Source organism: Gadus chalcogrammus, chromosome 9 (assembly GCF_026213295.1).
Source record: "Gadus chalcogrammus isolate NIFS_2021 chromosome 9, NIFS_Gcha_1.0, whole genome shotgun sequence".
Taxonomy (NCBI): Eukaryota; Metazoa; Chordata; class Actinopteri; order Gadiformes; family Gadidae; genus Gadus; species Gadus chalcogrammus.
Window position 1 is genome coordinate 7,106,143 of NC_079420.1, and position 14,630 is coordinate 7,120,772.

At 50.5% G+C, this 14,630-nt stretch overlaps 1 protein-coding gene across 2 annotated transcripts in view; it reads left to right on the forward strand.

Moving 5' to 3' along the window:
- Window positions 1–14,630, forward strand: part of prickle1a (prickle homolog 1a) — a 30,774-nt gene that overhangs the window by 13,743 nt on the left and 2,401 nt on the right. The window contains exons 1-7 of one of the 2 annotated variants that reach the window (XM_056597932.1): window positions 844–1,464; window positions 6,560–6,766; window positions 9,258–9,371; window positions 11,287–11,424; window positions 12,453–12,662; window positions 13,234–13,420; window positions 13,701–14,606. In XM_056597932.1, coding sequence (XP_056453907.1) covers window positions 6,575–6,766; window positions 9,258–9,371; window positions 11,287–11,424; window positions 12,453–12,662; window positions 13,234–13,420; window positions 13,701–14,606 — 1,747 coding nt within the window. In that variant the 5' untranslated portion in view covers window positions 844–1,464; window positions 6,560–6,574. Of the gene's footprint in view, window positions 1–843; window positions 1,465–6,559; window positions 6,767–9,257; window positions 9,372–11,286; window positions 11,425–12,452; window positions 12,663–13,233; window positions 13,421–13,700; window positions 14,607–14,630 lie in introns of those variants that run through there. The other variant, XM_056597931.1, reaches the window with a different exon arrangement.

Here is a 14,630-nt window from a genome sequence, read left to right on the forward strand (position 1 = left end):
GAGGTCAAACGCCCACCCCCCCCCCTCCCTGGCGTCCCCTGCCCGGGGGTCTCGAGCAGACCTGACTCATGTACAGACAGAGAGGGCTGAGTGGACATGACGCAGACCAAGACAGTTGGGACCGCGGCGCCAATATATCGGCTCTTTAGATGCCAGTGAATGGTCTCCTTTTGCCAATAAAGCTTTTAAGTTACGGACGGAGACAGAGTGTGTCCTAAAGCGAATTGTTGTCGCTGTAACCGTTTTGTTTTTGCGGATTTTAAAAATGAATCTGAAGGATTGCATTTCATGCGTTTTGATTCCTGCGATTAAAAATTCCAACACAAAGACCGTGAGCAGTAAAGCATTGCTGACCTGGCGGTCAACATCCCCAAGCGGCGCCGACTGCTTTGTATAAAGCTTTTATGTCCGATGGGATTCATATGGTCACAGACCAGAAGCTTATCTCATTCCAAAAGCCTGGTGGACATCCATGGCGACTATAGTCAACAGAGTCTGGGATTATCGGAGATGGATCCAGGATCTCTCTGGGACCTGGGGGCTGATTTTCATACTGAATACTGAACACATGGCACATTTTGGCTTTGGACTACAGCCTTAATCAGCTAGCACCAATCTGTGGCTGTTTGTGTTGTCTGATTTCTCCACACAATCACAGATTGGAAGGGGAAGTGTAACCCAGAAGCGGTTGGGGCTCACCACCAGCCATCCCCACCTCTCACCGCTACAGCTAGGGAGGTGTGAAGGGTAGCAGCTGATGGATGGAGGCGAGGGAAGGGAAGCAGTGATGGACAGAGGGGAGGGTTTTCGTTTGAACGCATGAGAATAATTTGGGGATGACTGTGCGGTAAGAAAACCTGACGCCTCACATTCGCTGATCGATCCCTTAAGCAGTGGCAGTCCCTCTGGGTCTCTATGTGTGAAGTTTGAGGGGAGGGGTCAACGAAGGGGAGATCAAACCTCACCCTGCCGTGACTGGCTGGGCCGGGGTTAAAGGGGGCCAGGCTGGGGTTAAGAGGGCGGGGCCAACGAGGTGAGGAGAGGGGGCTGGGGGCGGAGTCATGGAGTAAAGAGTAGGATGGCCATCTGGTTGGGCTCATCATCAACACACACAAACACACACACACACACACACACCAATGGACACACACACACTGAGCTCTGGCACACACACCTCCCAGGTTTTCAACGTCTCAGTGTTGATATGGACCGGAGCTGTGCTGACAAACCCTGCGAGTGAGGACTGTGAGCTAGTGTCCTGGATTTAGACCTGAGGAAACAGGCAGACTCAGAGTGAGAGAGACTGGGAGAGACGGAGAGAGGGACAGAGCCAGAGAGAGAGGGAGGAAGATACTGAAGGCATGGATTCAAGGGGCTGAAGTAGCATCTAGGACTGGATTTTAGTGGCTGAAAAGAAGCTTTTTGTGGAGCAGCTTGCGTTTGGGAGTCTTCTCCTGCACTGAGGTAAGAGCAGCACTGGGCTGTGGGGACACAGCTGCAGCAGACGTAATCTAGTTTGCATTGGAATGTTGAAGCTGGGATACTTTAGTGCAAGGAGTGAGAGAGTTTGTGTGTACTGTGAAGGAACAAGCCTTTAAAACATATTCAACATTCATTTATATTTTAAACGTTATTTTTGGATCTTAATGTTGCACATTGTGTCATTTTCTTTATATGTATCTGTATTTTAGTCAAAGATCACATTGTAGATCCGAAACCCAGGGTTCTTGAGGCAATGCATATATAAATGTGTCCCAGATGTCTGATATCAATCGTGTGACAGCATCACACATGCAGTAGATGCAGGTGGTCTCTCTCTCTCTCTCTCTCTCTCTCTCTCTCTCTCTCTCTCTCTCTCTCTCTCTCTCTCAGTGGATGTCACTCATTTTCCATTCGTATTGCTGAAAATGTAAATTCACTCGCCCAATTGTTGATTCTCAGCTCACGATAAAAAATGTGGGCGGAGTCTCCCATCCAATCAATGATAGCTGGTACCTTTTCTTCTCATGCACATTTTGAACCGGTGATTCATCCCAAAATGACTCAAGAAAACGACTTATTGATGCTCAAATTTGAAGAGGCCAGAACAGGAAGTCTTGTTTTCTCCTTAAGTCTCCTATCCAGAGAGTGGGAGCCAAGTCAAACACATTGGGTGCGTCCAAACTGACACGAAGCACTGTGCTTCTCAGTGGAGTGGTGTGTGTGTGTGTGTGCGACTACATTGAGGAATAAAGACCCTAATTCAGACCAGAAGCTGCCCCCCTCCCCCCCACCACCGCCCACCCACCCACCCAATGCACTCTAAAGCCAAGAGTCGGGTGACTAGATCTAGGAAGCTCAAGTTAACATAGTGTACTCACGAGTGGACTTAGAAAGTGTCCCCCACCGCTGGATTTACTGATCAGTTGGGACCTGGGCTTGTGTGTGGAGTCTGTGGGTCAGGGTCGTGTGCTGGCTACTAAACACATTCTCAGTGTTAAAACCCACTACAACGGCTCAAAATTAATCTAATTTATAACATGATAATATCGGCGTGTTCACAAGTGTTCTGATCAAATTAGGTAAATAATGAGATCCACTTTATTGGATGAATATTTAACCTTAAGGTGCATGAATAGGTCAGAGTGCCACAAGAGGAAAGCCACATAACAGTGATAAAACAAATAATAAAAGCAGTATGTGATAATGAAATCTCCTGCACATATATTATTCACCTTTAATTCATGCCTTATTTTATAGACTATCGAATATCGAGAGGGGCAATAACAATTTATTAATCACAGATTGACACACACACACACACACACACACACACACACACACACACACACACACACACACACACACACACACACACACACACACACACACACACACACACACGCACACACACACACACAAATTGCTTACCACATTCTACCCCCCCTATCCTACCACCCCACATCCACCCAGCCCACCCCCTGCCCCCTCTGGCCCTGTGGGGGCAGATCACTCAGTTATGCAGGCACAGAGCTCCCAAAGCCATGTTAACAAGCACCTATACAAAAGGAGAGGGGCTGTTAAACATTCAGGACTGCAGGGGTCTAGCCAGTGTGGGAGGAGGGCAGGGGGGGGGAGAGAGAGGGAGAAGGTGGTGAGTTGGAGGGTGGAAGAAACTAACCTTAAAGAACCATAGACCCCTTGTTAAGAGCCAACCACGAGACGCCGACGTAGGCGATGACTCGGTGAACTCTCAGTACAAAAGGGAAAAGTAGCCGGCTCGACACTTTTTGGGAAGTGGAGGCAACCCTTTTTTTTGTCAGAGCGGAAATGAGCTGACTGACCTTAGAGAGGGGGAAACAATTAGCCTGTATGCAGATGTATGCTAATGCAGGCCATTTGGACATTCTTCTGAGCTCAGGCTTTGGCTGACATGACGCATCATCAGGCTCGGCCCGGGCATGTACATGAGCGACATGTTTCAAACAAATGCAAGGCAAGGCGTAAGGTAAGCATGTGGGGCTGACAAAGTGTAAGAGGCCCCCTTCCTGTGAGAGCGTCTGGGCTCCTGGTGGAACCTGCCTATAGTTAGCCGACCGCCGCATACCCGCCCAACGTGAAACTCAAGCAGCCTTCGAAACAAGGGCACTTTTTCTCCCTGGGCAGGTTATTTCGGTCTCATTTGCAAGTCAATAGGGGCTCGATGGAACAAGAGAGTGTCTTTTCTGCTCCTCGCCCTGCTGCTGTCGCCCTGGAAGACAGGTTATCTGGGTTCCTTTGCGATGCGCACGTTAGGATAACACAACAACATCGTCATTAGAGAGAAAGGAGAAAAAAAGCCTTGAAGACTTAAACAGGAGATAGAAGCAGTGCTCGTGACGGAACATGCCTTCTAGTGTATTCCCGCACAAAAGCTCCATTGTTTTGCCGACATGGCGGGCGCTATGATTGGGACGCGTTCGCGAGTCAAGCAGACTCTATACTTTGTGGCACAAGGCCACTCATTAGTTCTGGACCAGCTGGGGGGGGAGAAAAACTGAAAGAATCCACTTCTGCCTACAACCGCTGTAAATCATTCTCGTGTGTCAGGATCTCAAGGTTGGCAGGCTTACGAGTGGATATGCCAGTTGTTAGCATGGCATACGGCAGCCTCCCTTGTCCTTGGGGCGGGCTCGGGGTTGGCGTGTTAAGCATGGTATGTGTAGGCTAAGGCAGTAGCTATGGGCCTGCGGGACAGTTAATCATTCCCTGATTCCACCAGGATCCCCTGGCGTGCATGCCTGTGTCAGGAAGATTCCTCACGGTAGCAAGGGGAACACTGGTTACCACAGGAACATACAGCTGACTGGTGGGTTCATAGTGGGTCTTTGTCTTGTGTACGTGACTTCCACAAAGACATTTTAACAGTTAGTGTCTGCTGGACGGTTGCAGGCCTGTCCATCCACGTCTGTCGGCGCAAACGTGGGCCTTCCCCTGTTTTTTATGTGCGACACAGGGCCGGCACACTCCCAGAGAGACGTAGAAATGGATGGCATTCCAATACGGGGACAGCAGAGATGTTTAGAGAGGGGGGTTTCTATCACCACCACCACCATCTCCACGCTGTTGTTCTTCAAAGACTGCAGTCCGGTGCAGTCCGCGTTTTCTCAGCTGTTTCCCCTGCATCCATAGGGGGTCGAAGCCAACAAGGGGAGTAGGAGACAGGCTGTTGGGCTCTGGCTCAAGGCTCCCCATTTGATCTCAGTCAGAGCCCGGTGACCCATGAGAGATGGCCACAACTGGACACACATTCAGCCTGCTCTCCCCACCGTGCCTGGCCGGTGCAGCCGGGTCTCTCAGGCGGTGCAGGAAATACATTTAGGATTTCATTAGTGGTTAGGAGGGGGACCTGCAGTGATTCATACGGGCCCCTGATGGGGGGGGGGATTTCAGAATTGATTTACGCCTGAACCCTTGAACTCAGCTGCGCATCAGTGGCTCATCCAGCAATGTAAAGGGCAAAAGCCGAATGTGTAAAACTGTATGGCAAATCTGAGTGGGATTATGATAATGCAGAAAGGGTTATCAAAATATCAGCTCCCCCTTGTTCCCAGGCCGAAAAGCTGTAATCCTCATTACTTATCAGATCTAGTCTAGTCTAGTCTAGAGGCTGACTCACAGCAACCACCAACACACCCAACCCCTACCCACTCCTTAATGACATGTATCTGAATTCCCTGGGAGTCACTTTGGGCAAATAATGGGTAAATAACTAATCCATCTTTAAGTCAAGCCGCCTTCTTTCTGCCACCAGTGGGTCACTGTGATGTCCATTATCCTCAGCATTTGTGCTAATGTGTGTGGTCAGACACACATAGATCACAGGACTCTGTGCCATCCTTTGATCTCTCTGCAGTACCATCCTCCCTGCATTCCCCTGCTGAACCCCTGCTGAGAATCAGGCGAGCCTGTCCGTTTTCTCTCTCTCCATCCGTCCATCCGTCCGACCATCCCCTACCGCTCTCCTTCTTTCACCTGTTTGCCATAGCTCCATCCGTCCCAGAGATGAAAGGATGGTCAGACACTAACAGCAGCAGGTTGGAAAACAAACAGTCCAGAAAAAGAGAGAGGGGAGGTGAATAGAGAGAGAGAAAGAGCTTGTGGACATTCCCCATATGGCAGACGTAGCCACAGGGAGGCTGTTTTTGCCCAAGGCCAGCCTGGTGTTTTCACAGACCTCGAGCTCCAATAATCGAGCCATCACCAGAGCCCATGTGCCTGTGGGCCTCTCCTGGGATCCAGCCCTGCCTGGCAGGGCAGTGGGAGAAAGAAAATCGAAATAATATGCTCCTTTGGGATGCATGCTGGTGCCAGTTGAAGTGTGCCAGTGTCTCGTGTCCAGGTGGAAACCAGCGTTGGCAAGGAATGTGCAGTAAACGCATCGTTATCCATGAGTGTTAATTGGTGTTCATTTCTGCATTTGCGGTAGTTTCCAATTTATCCGTTTTATTCTTTGCTTAAACGAGCCAGAATGCCACCTCTCGCAGCTTTGGGAATTTCTTAATGACTTCGAAATGGCCCAAAAGCCGCAAGTAGGAAACAATTAAATCAGTGACATGCTACCATTGTGGAAATGGTAGGGTATGGTTCCCTTGATGAGGAGGCCTTTTATATAGGAGATTCATCAGCAGAGGAGGATTAAGTAAGGCTTGCTCATATGTTGTAATGGCTCCTTCTGGGAGCTGGTTTTCGAGCCCACATGAATCAAGGCGGTGGTAGCGAGGGCCGGTTGTAAAAATGTGCCTGGGAAAGAAAATAGCAAACGAACAGATTAGGACGCTGACATCAACCGGGTTGACGTCACCAAGACTCGTCATGCTGCGGTCCTATCTCTATTTCAATCCTTCCTCCTTTACATTTGTTCTGCTTTCTGTCTCTCCGGGTCTCCATCCATTGCGCTATTGTATCTGTGATCACTTTTCTCCTTCTTGGATTCCCTGTTCTCCCAACAGTTCATTATTCATCATCATTGAGACCTCTATCATCCATCTAACGTCCAATTTCCCCTTCCTTCCTCCTCCTTCGTTTCCTTCCCCACCAGTGAAAGGAGCGTCTGATGAACTCAGAGAGCTCAGCGCTGGCGGCAGGGGGGACCTACCAGGGCGGAGCCCGTCAGCGAGAACTGATGATGGAGCAGAAAGTCAGCAAGCTGACCTTCGGCTTCCAGCGCAGCTCCACCTCCGACGACGACTCCGGCTGCGCCCTGGAGGAGTACGCCTGGGTGCCGCCCGGACTCAGGCCTGAACAGGTGAGCGTGACCCAGTTCAAGAGGATATCAAAACCACATTGTTCAGCCCTGGGTATCAAGAGGAGGCTCAAGGAGTGTTGGCGTCAGCAAGTCGGGAGAACTTTAAGTCTGCTCACCCTTCTGAGGGTATGACACAGTATTGAGATACCGAAGAGTACACAGTGTTCTGGACTTTTTTTGCCTTTTGTCACGTCATTCGACAGCGTTCACACGCACGTTTCCCTTTTCTCCCAGAAGCCTCCAGTGATGGGAGACTGGTGAACACTCCCAAAAGAGAATTTAAAAACAGCTCTGACCTTGATTCAGTCCCCTGATCTCAGTCTCCGTAGCCCAGTTCCCTGGCCCAGTTTAAGGCTGACGTTCCGCACACTCATGAATAACATCCCAGATACGGCCTCTTCTTAGGTTCATATGCCGCTTCTCGGAGACACAATAGTAACCGTAGACATCAGGTCTGTTCTCCCAGGTTTGTTTGTTTGAGACAGACTTGGCAGTCTCTACCCCGCGAGCCACTTACAGGCAGGATGTGTGTATTTTTTATTTACAAACTGTGGTGTGGCCCAGTCTGGTTGTCATTATGGGAGCTCTGTTAGCAGATGTTTGCGAGCGGATCAGGCCTAGTGCTGGTGGTGGTGATCAGCCAGAGGGAGAGAAAGAGAGAGAGAGGGAGAGGGGGTAGCAGCCTTTTAATGGGCCTTCCTCGCCTACATACTCAGGCAGGGCTGTGATGTGTGTGTGTCCGCAGGGCAGTCAGTGTGATCTGGAACCTTCTCCACACGTTTAATCTATTTTTCTCCTCTCACTCTCTCTTTCCATACTCAACCGCCACTTTTTCCTCTTTTTTTGTTGTAAACATACATGAAAGTAATGATGGGGATGAGGAGGCAAATAAAGGGGGGGGGGGGGTGATGGTTGAGGGGGTATATGGGGGAGGGGTTAGGGGTCGGTGGTGGTCGAATAACAGAGAGAAAACCCTGGGACCAAATACGCGAGCCTTTTGTGTGGGTCTAAACTGTAATGCCTTTACTGCAGCCATTGCAGGGCTCAATGGCCCCTGTGCATTAAAGGTGATCATCAAGTTGGAGGAGCGGGTGCGATGACAACCCCCCCCCCCCCCCCCCCGTCACCCCCGGAGCTAGGCTGGATGAGGGGGTAATAGCAGCATGAAAACGTGCATAATTTATGGTGGGGGGGGGGGGGGTAAACTCTGAGCCGATTGTCAAGCTAAATTGCTGTTGTCCCTCAACCACCACCAACGCCCCACCCCCCACTAGACAGCACTAGCAGCAGGGGGTCCGCCATGGAACACATCCAACCTCTTTATCTGACGGGCTTTAATGATCCCCCCCCCCCCCCCCCCCCCCCCCCCCCCCCCCCCCCCTGCCCTACCCTCGTAAAGGATAGCCCCCTCAGTGGCCGGCTCCCCCTTCCACCCCCCGATACTCCAGGGTCAAAGTGCCACTGAGACACTACGGGGACAGCCAGCTTTGTGCTCTCCGTATAGAGAGGTAGTAGTACATAACACATCCTCCTCCCTCACACAAAGCCTTCTCTGCTCCTCTGGGATGAATTACACACCATTTTGTTGATTCATACTGATTTCATCCTGCTGGCTTTCAAAGTTGGATCAAAGGAGAATAACTCATTTAGTTATGACAGTTCCCAGTGAGAGGGTCTGAGTAATGGGCGAATAATGTCTGCTTCAAGTATAGCCAATGAGCCAACAGCTCATCTAGGGAAGCTCAATCACTAGGATTCCACCGGCCCGGTCCAATATACATGATGAATAGACACCGACTAGACGAGCCTCGGCGCAAATGAACCCACTAGTCATCCGAAAACTTTTCCAAGTTTGGATTTACCCATGAGTGTGGACCCCAGGTTAATACATTACTGTCTCGTCGTCGTGTTATATATTGTTATGATAACCGTGGTCAACTTTAGAAACCCAAATAAACCTGCTAGAAGGAAAGGGAGCTTTTTTGTGAAAGTGGAGTCACTTCCGTTCACGTCTCGACTGTACTCGACTGTTGTCGGGGACCCTGGACAAATCATCTGCTGTACCTGTGAGACTCATTTGTCTGGCGGCTAAGCAGTAAAAACCATTTGGGAAACATATGCATACTGTGCATGCATATAATAGCCTACCTAGTAGAAAGTAGAGGCCGTATATGTTTCTTAAAGGAGCACCCAGACTGCATCCACTGTGAGCACCATTCATTCCAGAAGAAAAATCAAATTGTGACAGTGTTGGTGCCACGCTCAATAAACGTAACCAAACTCGCTTTTTGACAGTTATTAGTCAACGCACACGCTTTTGTTCTTTCTCTCCCACGATAGAGTCCATTTCTGAATATGGAAAAGAAAACACAAGAGCCCTTGCTGCTAGATTGGGAGAGCGCAATTGTTGATGGGCTTTTGATTGTGAAATCGGATAGTGTCAAAGAGTGATCGGTTTTATAACCTCTGTATTCCCCTCTGTCTTATCCAGGTGCAGCTATACTTCTCCTGTCTGCCTGAGGACAAGGTTCCCTACGTCAACAGTCCAGGAGAGAAGTTGAGAATTAAACAGCTTCTCTACCAGCTTCCCCCACACGATAATGAGGTAGGAAACAACCCATGGGTGGTTTATATTGTTTCTGTACGCCTGTGTTCACATAAAGAAAATATCACTATAGGGGACGTGTGATAAAATATACACCAGTTGATTGCGTATAACAAAAAAATACAGGATTAACTAGCAGAAGTAATTGTGTGTGTGTGTGTGTGTGTGTGTGTGTGTGTGTGTGTGTGTGTGTGTGTGTGTGTGTGTGTGTGTGTGTGTGCGTCTGTCGGTCTGTCTGGGTGCGACAATCCCCAATTGTATGTGTATGCATAAAATTCAAGTATCATAAATTGCTATCCCAGCAGGCATCCTCAATAAAACATATGGTTACTGGTTAGTGTGAGGGGTCTGCAAGGCTAAGACTCATTTCCCCACCATACCCCCATTCCAAAGCCCCTTTCACGTATGCAGTCTTTCCCTGCAATGCACAGGAACATTTCCTGGGGGGTCATGGGGGACCCCATGGGGTCTTTCTTGACTGAGAACAGGGATCGATATTCGGTGTAAATCTTAATCATAGTTCTTGCATTACTGCCATCTGCACGAACGTCCCCCGGTCCATGTATTCCTGGCGCAAGAGGGAAATGTTCCAGAACGTAGCTGCATGAGTGAATGGTGAAAATCGACTGATGCCTGAAAGGTTATCCCAGTAACTTAGCAGGAATTGTGCGAAAGAGGCTCATATCTCTCCTCCGACCCCTCCATTTTGTCTGCAAAGCGACGAGTACTGCAGCATGTCTGCTGTCTGCCGCCAGCCCGAAAACCCACACACCGAACCCGCATATCGAAGCCCACCGGCGCCCATGTGAGCGACTTGGCATCCGTTGAACCATCACACTGAGGGTCGTGCGGGGGGGGGGATGGAATTTCTCTGTTTCACAATCATGTCCCTTTGTAGTGCGGTGTGGGCACAATGCGAGTCCTTACTGGAAGATTTTATGATGTTTGCCGGGAGCCCCTGCCAACCAGATTCCTGTCATAGCACTGGGGCTTTTACGAGGCAGTCGCAGTGGGAGAGAGAGGGCTTTGCTGGTTGAAGGAGGCTTTATGTGATGCCACCGCCACCACCACCACCACCACCACCACCACCACCACCACCACCACCATCACCACCCCTGTGTATCACCACAGGCAGTGCACCACATGGCTCTCGTCTGTGTTTGCCCTTGTCTCCGTGATTCCACTCTAAACACAGCCTCTTGTTTGTGTAAACGCCTGCTTTCCCCCCCCGCTTCTCGCTCAGGATTTCAGATATTTTTTTGAGGGACATCAAAAAAAAGGGGGGGGGGGGGGGAGGAGCTGTTGTAAAAGACTAGGTTCTCAATGGGAGATTGTGTGTGTGTGTGTGTGTGTGTGTGTGTGTGTGTGTGTGTGTGTGTGTGTGTGTGTGTGTGTGTGTGTGTGTGTGCGCTTCAGGGAGGAGGTTAGGAAGGGCATGTGAGGGTCATGAATTGCCTTTGTTCAGCATGCTCCGGTATGCCACTTGGCCCCTTCTCATACTTAACTCACTTTATAACCTCTTTTGAGGACCTGACAGGACCGGCCTGCCGTTGGATTTGCGACGAGTCCCCCTAAAAAAAAAAAAATCAAGAATGCATAATGCTAAAAAGCTATTCCACTTACAACTCTTCAAATATGGGTAAAGGTTCTCAAAAATGCCAACAATATACTATTTTGTCATGCAAATTTCACGAGGGACCACACAAATGTTTTGCCCTCACTGCCTTGTCTCATAAAAATCCTAATGCTCCCAATAATAATACAAATGTTACCATCACTGGCTATGTCACCATGCCAACAACAACAAAAAACAAACCTAAAACAAGTACTGAACATCACTACCTTTTCCACACTGTACTATTTCGGCGCCACACCAAACAAGCCAGCCAACGTCTCATGTCCTCTTGCTCCCCAGGTGCGGTACTGTCACTCCCTCAGCGAGGAGGAGAAGAAGGAGCTGCTCATGTTCAGCGGTCAGAGGAAGAAGGAGGCGCTGGGGAGAGGAACCCTCAAGCTGCTTCCTCGCAGCCTTCAGCACAGCGTCTGCGAGCATGTACGTTCTACCGGCCGCCCGCCCTGTCACACACACAGCGCTCGCTGGTTGGTTCACAGGACGGTACTGCATGGGATCAGACAGTTTGATACCTTCTTTAAACACTCGGGCAGCGGTGCACGCTCAGTGAGCAAAAAGGAAGGTTGAGGACCTGTGAAGGTCAGAGGTCACAAAATATGCAGCCATGGCAATAACATATGAGTTTGAGGGTTTAGGTATTTGGCAAGTATGCAGAGTTAAGTTTCCAACTCAAAGACCTAAAAGGGCCAGTTAAAGTACAAGGGACCGACTCTAAACCTCATCAGGTGCATATATTCGCCACTACCCAAGTCACTACGCTGTTTGTATTGCCTCCTGAAGGAGATTATTCGGCTATATATGACTGGTATATTTTGTCAAACAGTCTGATGGAGGTGCCCCCCTATGAACCTATGTCCTCTCTCTACACCAGAAGGAAAAGTTTCCTTGCGGTCTTCTATGTTTGACAGCTTGTGTGAAATTACTGAATTCAACTGGAAAATGCTAGTGTCCCTGCTTGGCCCGTATAGAGCAAGCAGCGAAGAAAACACACCAGTCAGAATGGGACTGCTGTTATGAATACCCCCGCGGCCATAATTCATCTTGTCAACAGTTGTCCTGTACTGTACACTGAAACGGTCCCAGACGCATGCACACGCACACACTAACACACACACACACACACACACAGAAGGACCTATGATTTATCCCTCTGTGTCAACAAGGTGTGCAAAGACTGTGTGGCCATATGATCCCAGTTCCTGCAGGCTGTGCAGGAGGTGCATTACATAAGCAGAAGGGCATAGCATGAGCCTTAATGTATATATCCATGGTCGTTGTGTAACCAGATGGTGTTACAAACACAAACCCAGGCCTCCACGCTAGGCCAACATTAATCAAACTCCGTCCCCTCGCGTTCTGACGGGGAGTGTTTGTAAATCAACGTGTCGGTAATGAATCACAGGCGTGACATGTTTGTTTGTATATTAATGTATATATTTATATTGCAGTGCGGCGAGACCGTCAACGGCGGAGAGATGGCGGTGTTTGCGTCGAGGGCGGGGCCCGGTGCGGCACCGTGCTGGCACCCGGCCTGCTTCTCCTGCTCCACGTGCAGCGAGCTGCTGGTGGACCTCATCTACTTCTACCAGGACGGCAAGGTCCACTGCGGAAGGCACCACGCTGAGCTGCTCAAGCCCCGCTGCTCTGCCTGCGATGAGGTGAGCACAGGCTGAGGGGCACTGTGTAGCACTGAGCAAGAATGATTCAATAGTTTGTTTTACTGCCTTTGTGAAACAAAACCCTGTCTGCTTATTAATCGCCTGCGTTTCCTTTACAATGCGTACGTCCCAGCAAGATTGTGAGGCACATTTGGGTCTCCCGCAATCTTGCTGAGACGTAAAATGTGTACGTCCCAGCAAGATTGTGAGGCACGTTTGGGAGACCCAAATATGAATGTATATATTTATATTACAGTGCAGCGAGACCGCAGAGAGGCACATTTTGGAGGCCCAAATGTGGCTCATAATCTTGCTGGGACGTACGCATTCTAAAGAAAATACAGGCCATTAATAAGCTGATTGGGGTTTGCATCTTGCCCAAGGATGCCTACAGATACACTAGTAGGACAGGATATCGGACATGGGTTTGAATGCCGAAACCTTCCAGCTAGGAGTCTGACACCCTAGTACCCAATGGACTATCCTGCCCCCAACTAGACCACCCTGCCTCCCAAGAATCGAGGAGGGTCTTCTTCATCTCATCGAGTGTGTGTGTGTGTCCCTTCTCCAGATCATCTTCGCCGACGAGTGCACCGAGGCGGAGGGTCGCCACTGGCACATGAAGCACTTTGCGTGCTTCGAATGCGAGACGATCCTCGGCGGCCAGCGGTACATCATGAAGGACGGCGGGCCGTACTGCTGCGGGTGCTTCGAGTCGCTCTACGCCGAGTACTGCGAGGCGTGCGGAGAGCACATCGGTAAGGCGACGCTAATGGCGTTCGGTTAGGTTCTCCTGCTGTAACTCGACCCTGGTACATATGCTCATGAGCTCATAGATAGGAATTCATTAGTTAAAAAACTAATGTTTCAGACAAGTGCCAGATGTGCCCTTATTATTACCCAAAACAAACATACATTTTTAACCATTACTAAAACAATAACAAAAAAGTAGAAAATACAGCCCGAAGGACCCATAAAGACCCCACAGGTTATGGATTTTGGCCAAAACCCTGCTAATAAGCCTTTTAATTATTCCAGGTGTGGATCACGCTCAAATGACATACGACGGGCTCCACTGGCACGCCACCGAGTCCTGCTTCAGCTGCGCCCAGTGCAAGAGCTCCCTCCTGGGCTGCCCCTTCCTGCCGCGCCAGGGACAGATCTACTGCTCCAAGGCCTGCAGCCTGGGCGAGGACGTGCACGCCTCCGACTCCTCCGACTCCGCCTTCCAGTCGGCCCGCTCCCGGGAGTCCCGCCGCAGCGTGCGCATGGGCAAGAGCAGCCGCTCGGCCGACCAGTGCCGCCAGTCGCTGCTCTTCTCCCCCTCCGTCAACTACAAGTTCCCGGGCCTGAGCGGCAACGCCGACGACACCCTGACCAAGCTGGCCCACATGAGCCTCTCGGACGAGCCCTTCTGGAGGGGCCCCGGCGAGGAGGCTGAGGGCCCCGAGGACCGGGAGGAGGAGTGGGCGGAGCACGAGGACTACATGACCCAGCTGCTGCTCAAGTTCGGCGAGCAGGGGGTCTTCCAGCAGGCGGACCCCGAGGCCCGGCCAAACGCCGACGTGTGGATAAGCGAGGCCGACGTCAAGACCAAGCAGGGGTCCTCTCAGGCGGGGGGAAGCGGCAGTGGTGGAGGTGGTGGTGGTGGTGGTGGTGGAGGAAGGGGAAGTCAGAGTCTAGCCAGTAAGAAGTACCAGCCAGACATGTACTGGGCCCAGTCGCAGGACGGGCTAGGGGATTCGGCCTATGGGAGCCATCCGGGCCCGGCCAGTAGCCGGAAGATCCAGGAGCTGGACCTGGATCATGGAGCCGGAGGAGGCTACCAGGAGGAGGAGCAGCAGTGGTATGACGACTCCCTGGAGTGTATCACCGATGAGCTGAAGAAGACGGATCAGAGTGTGAGGGACTCCATGGACTCGTTGGCTCTCTCCAACATCACCGGTGAGCAGAAGTTACTAATAACCA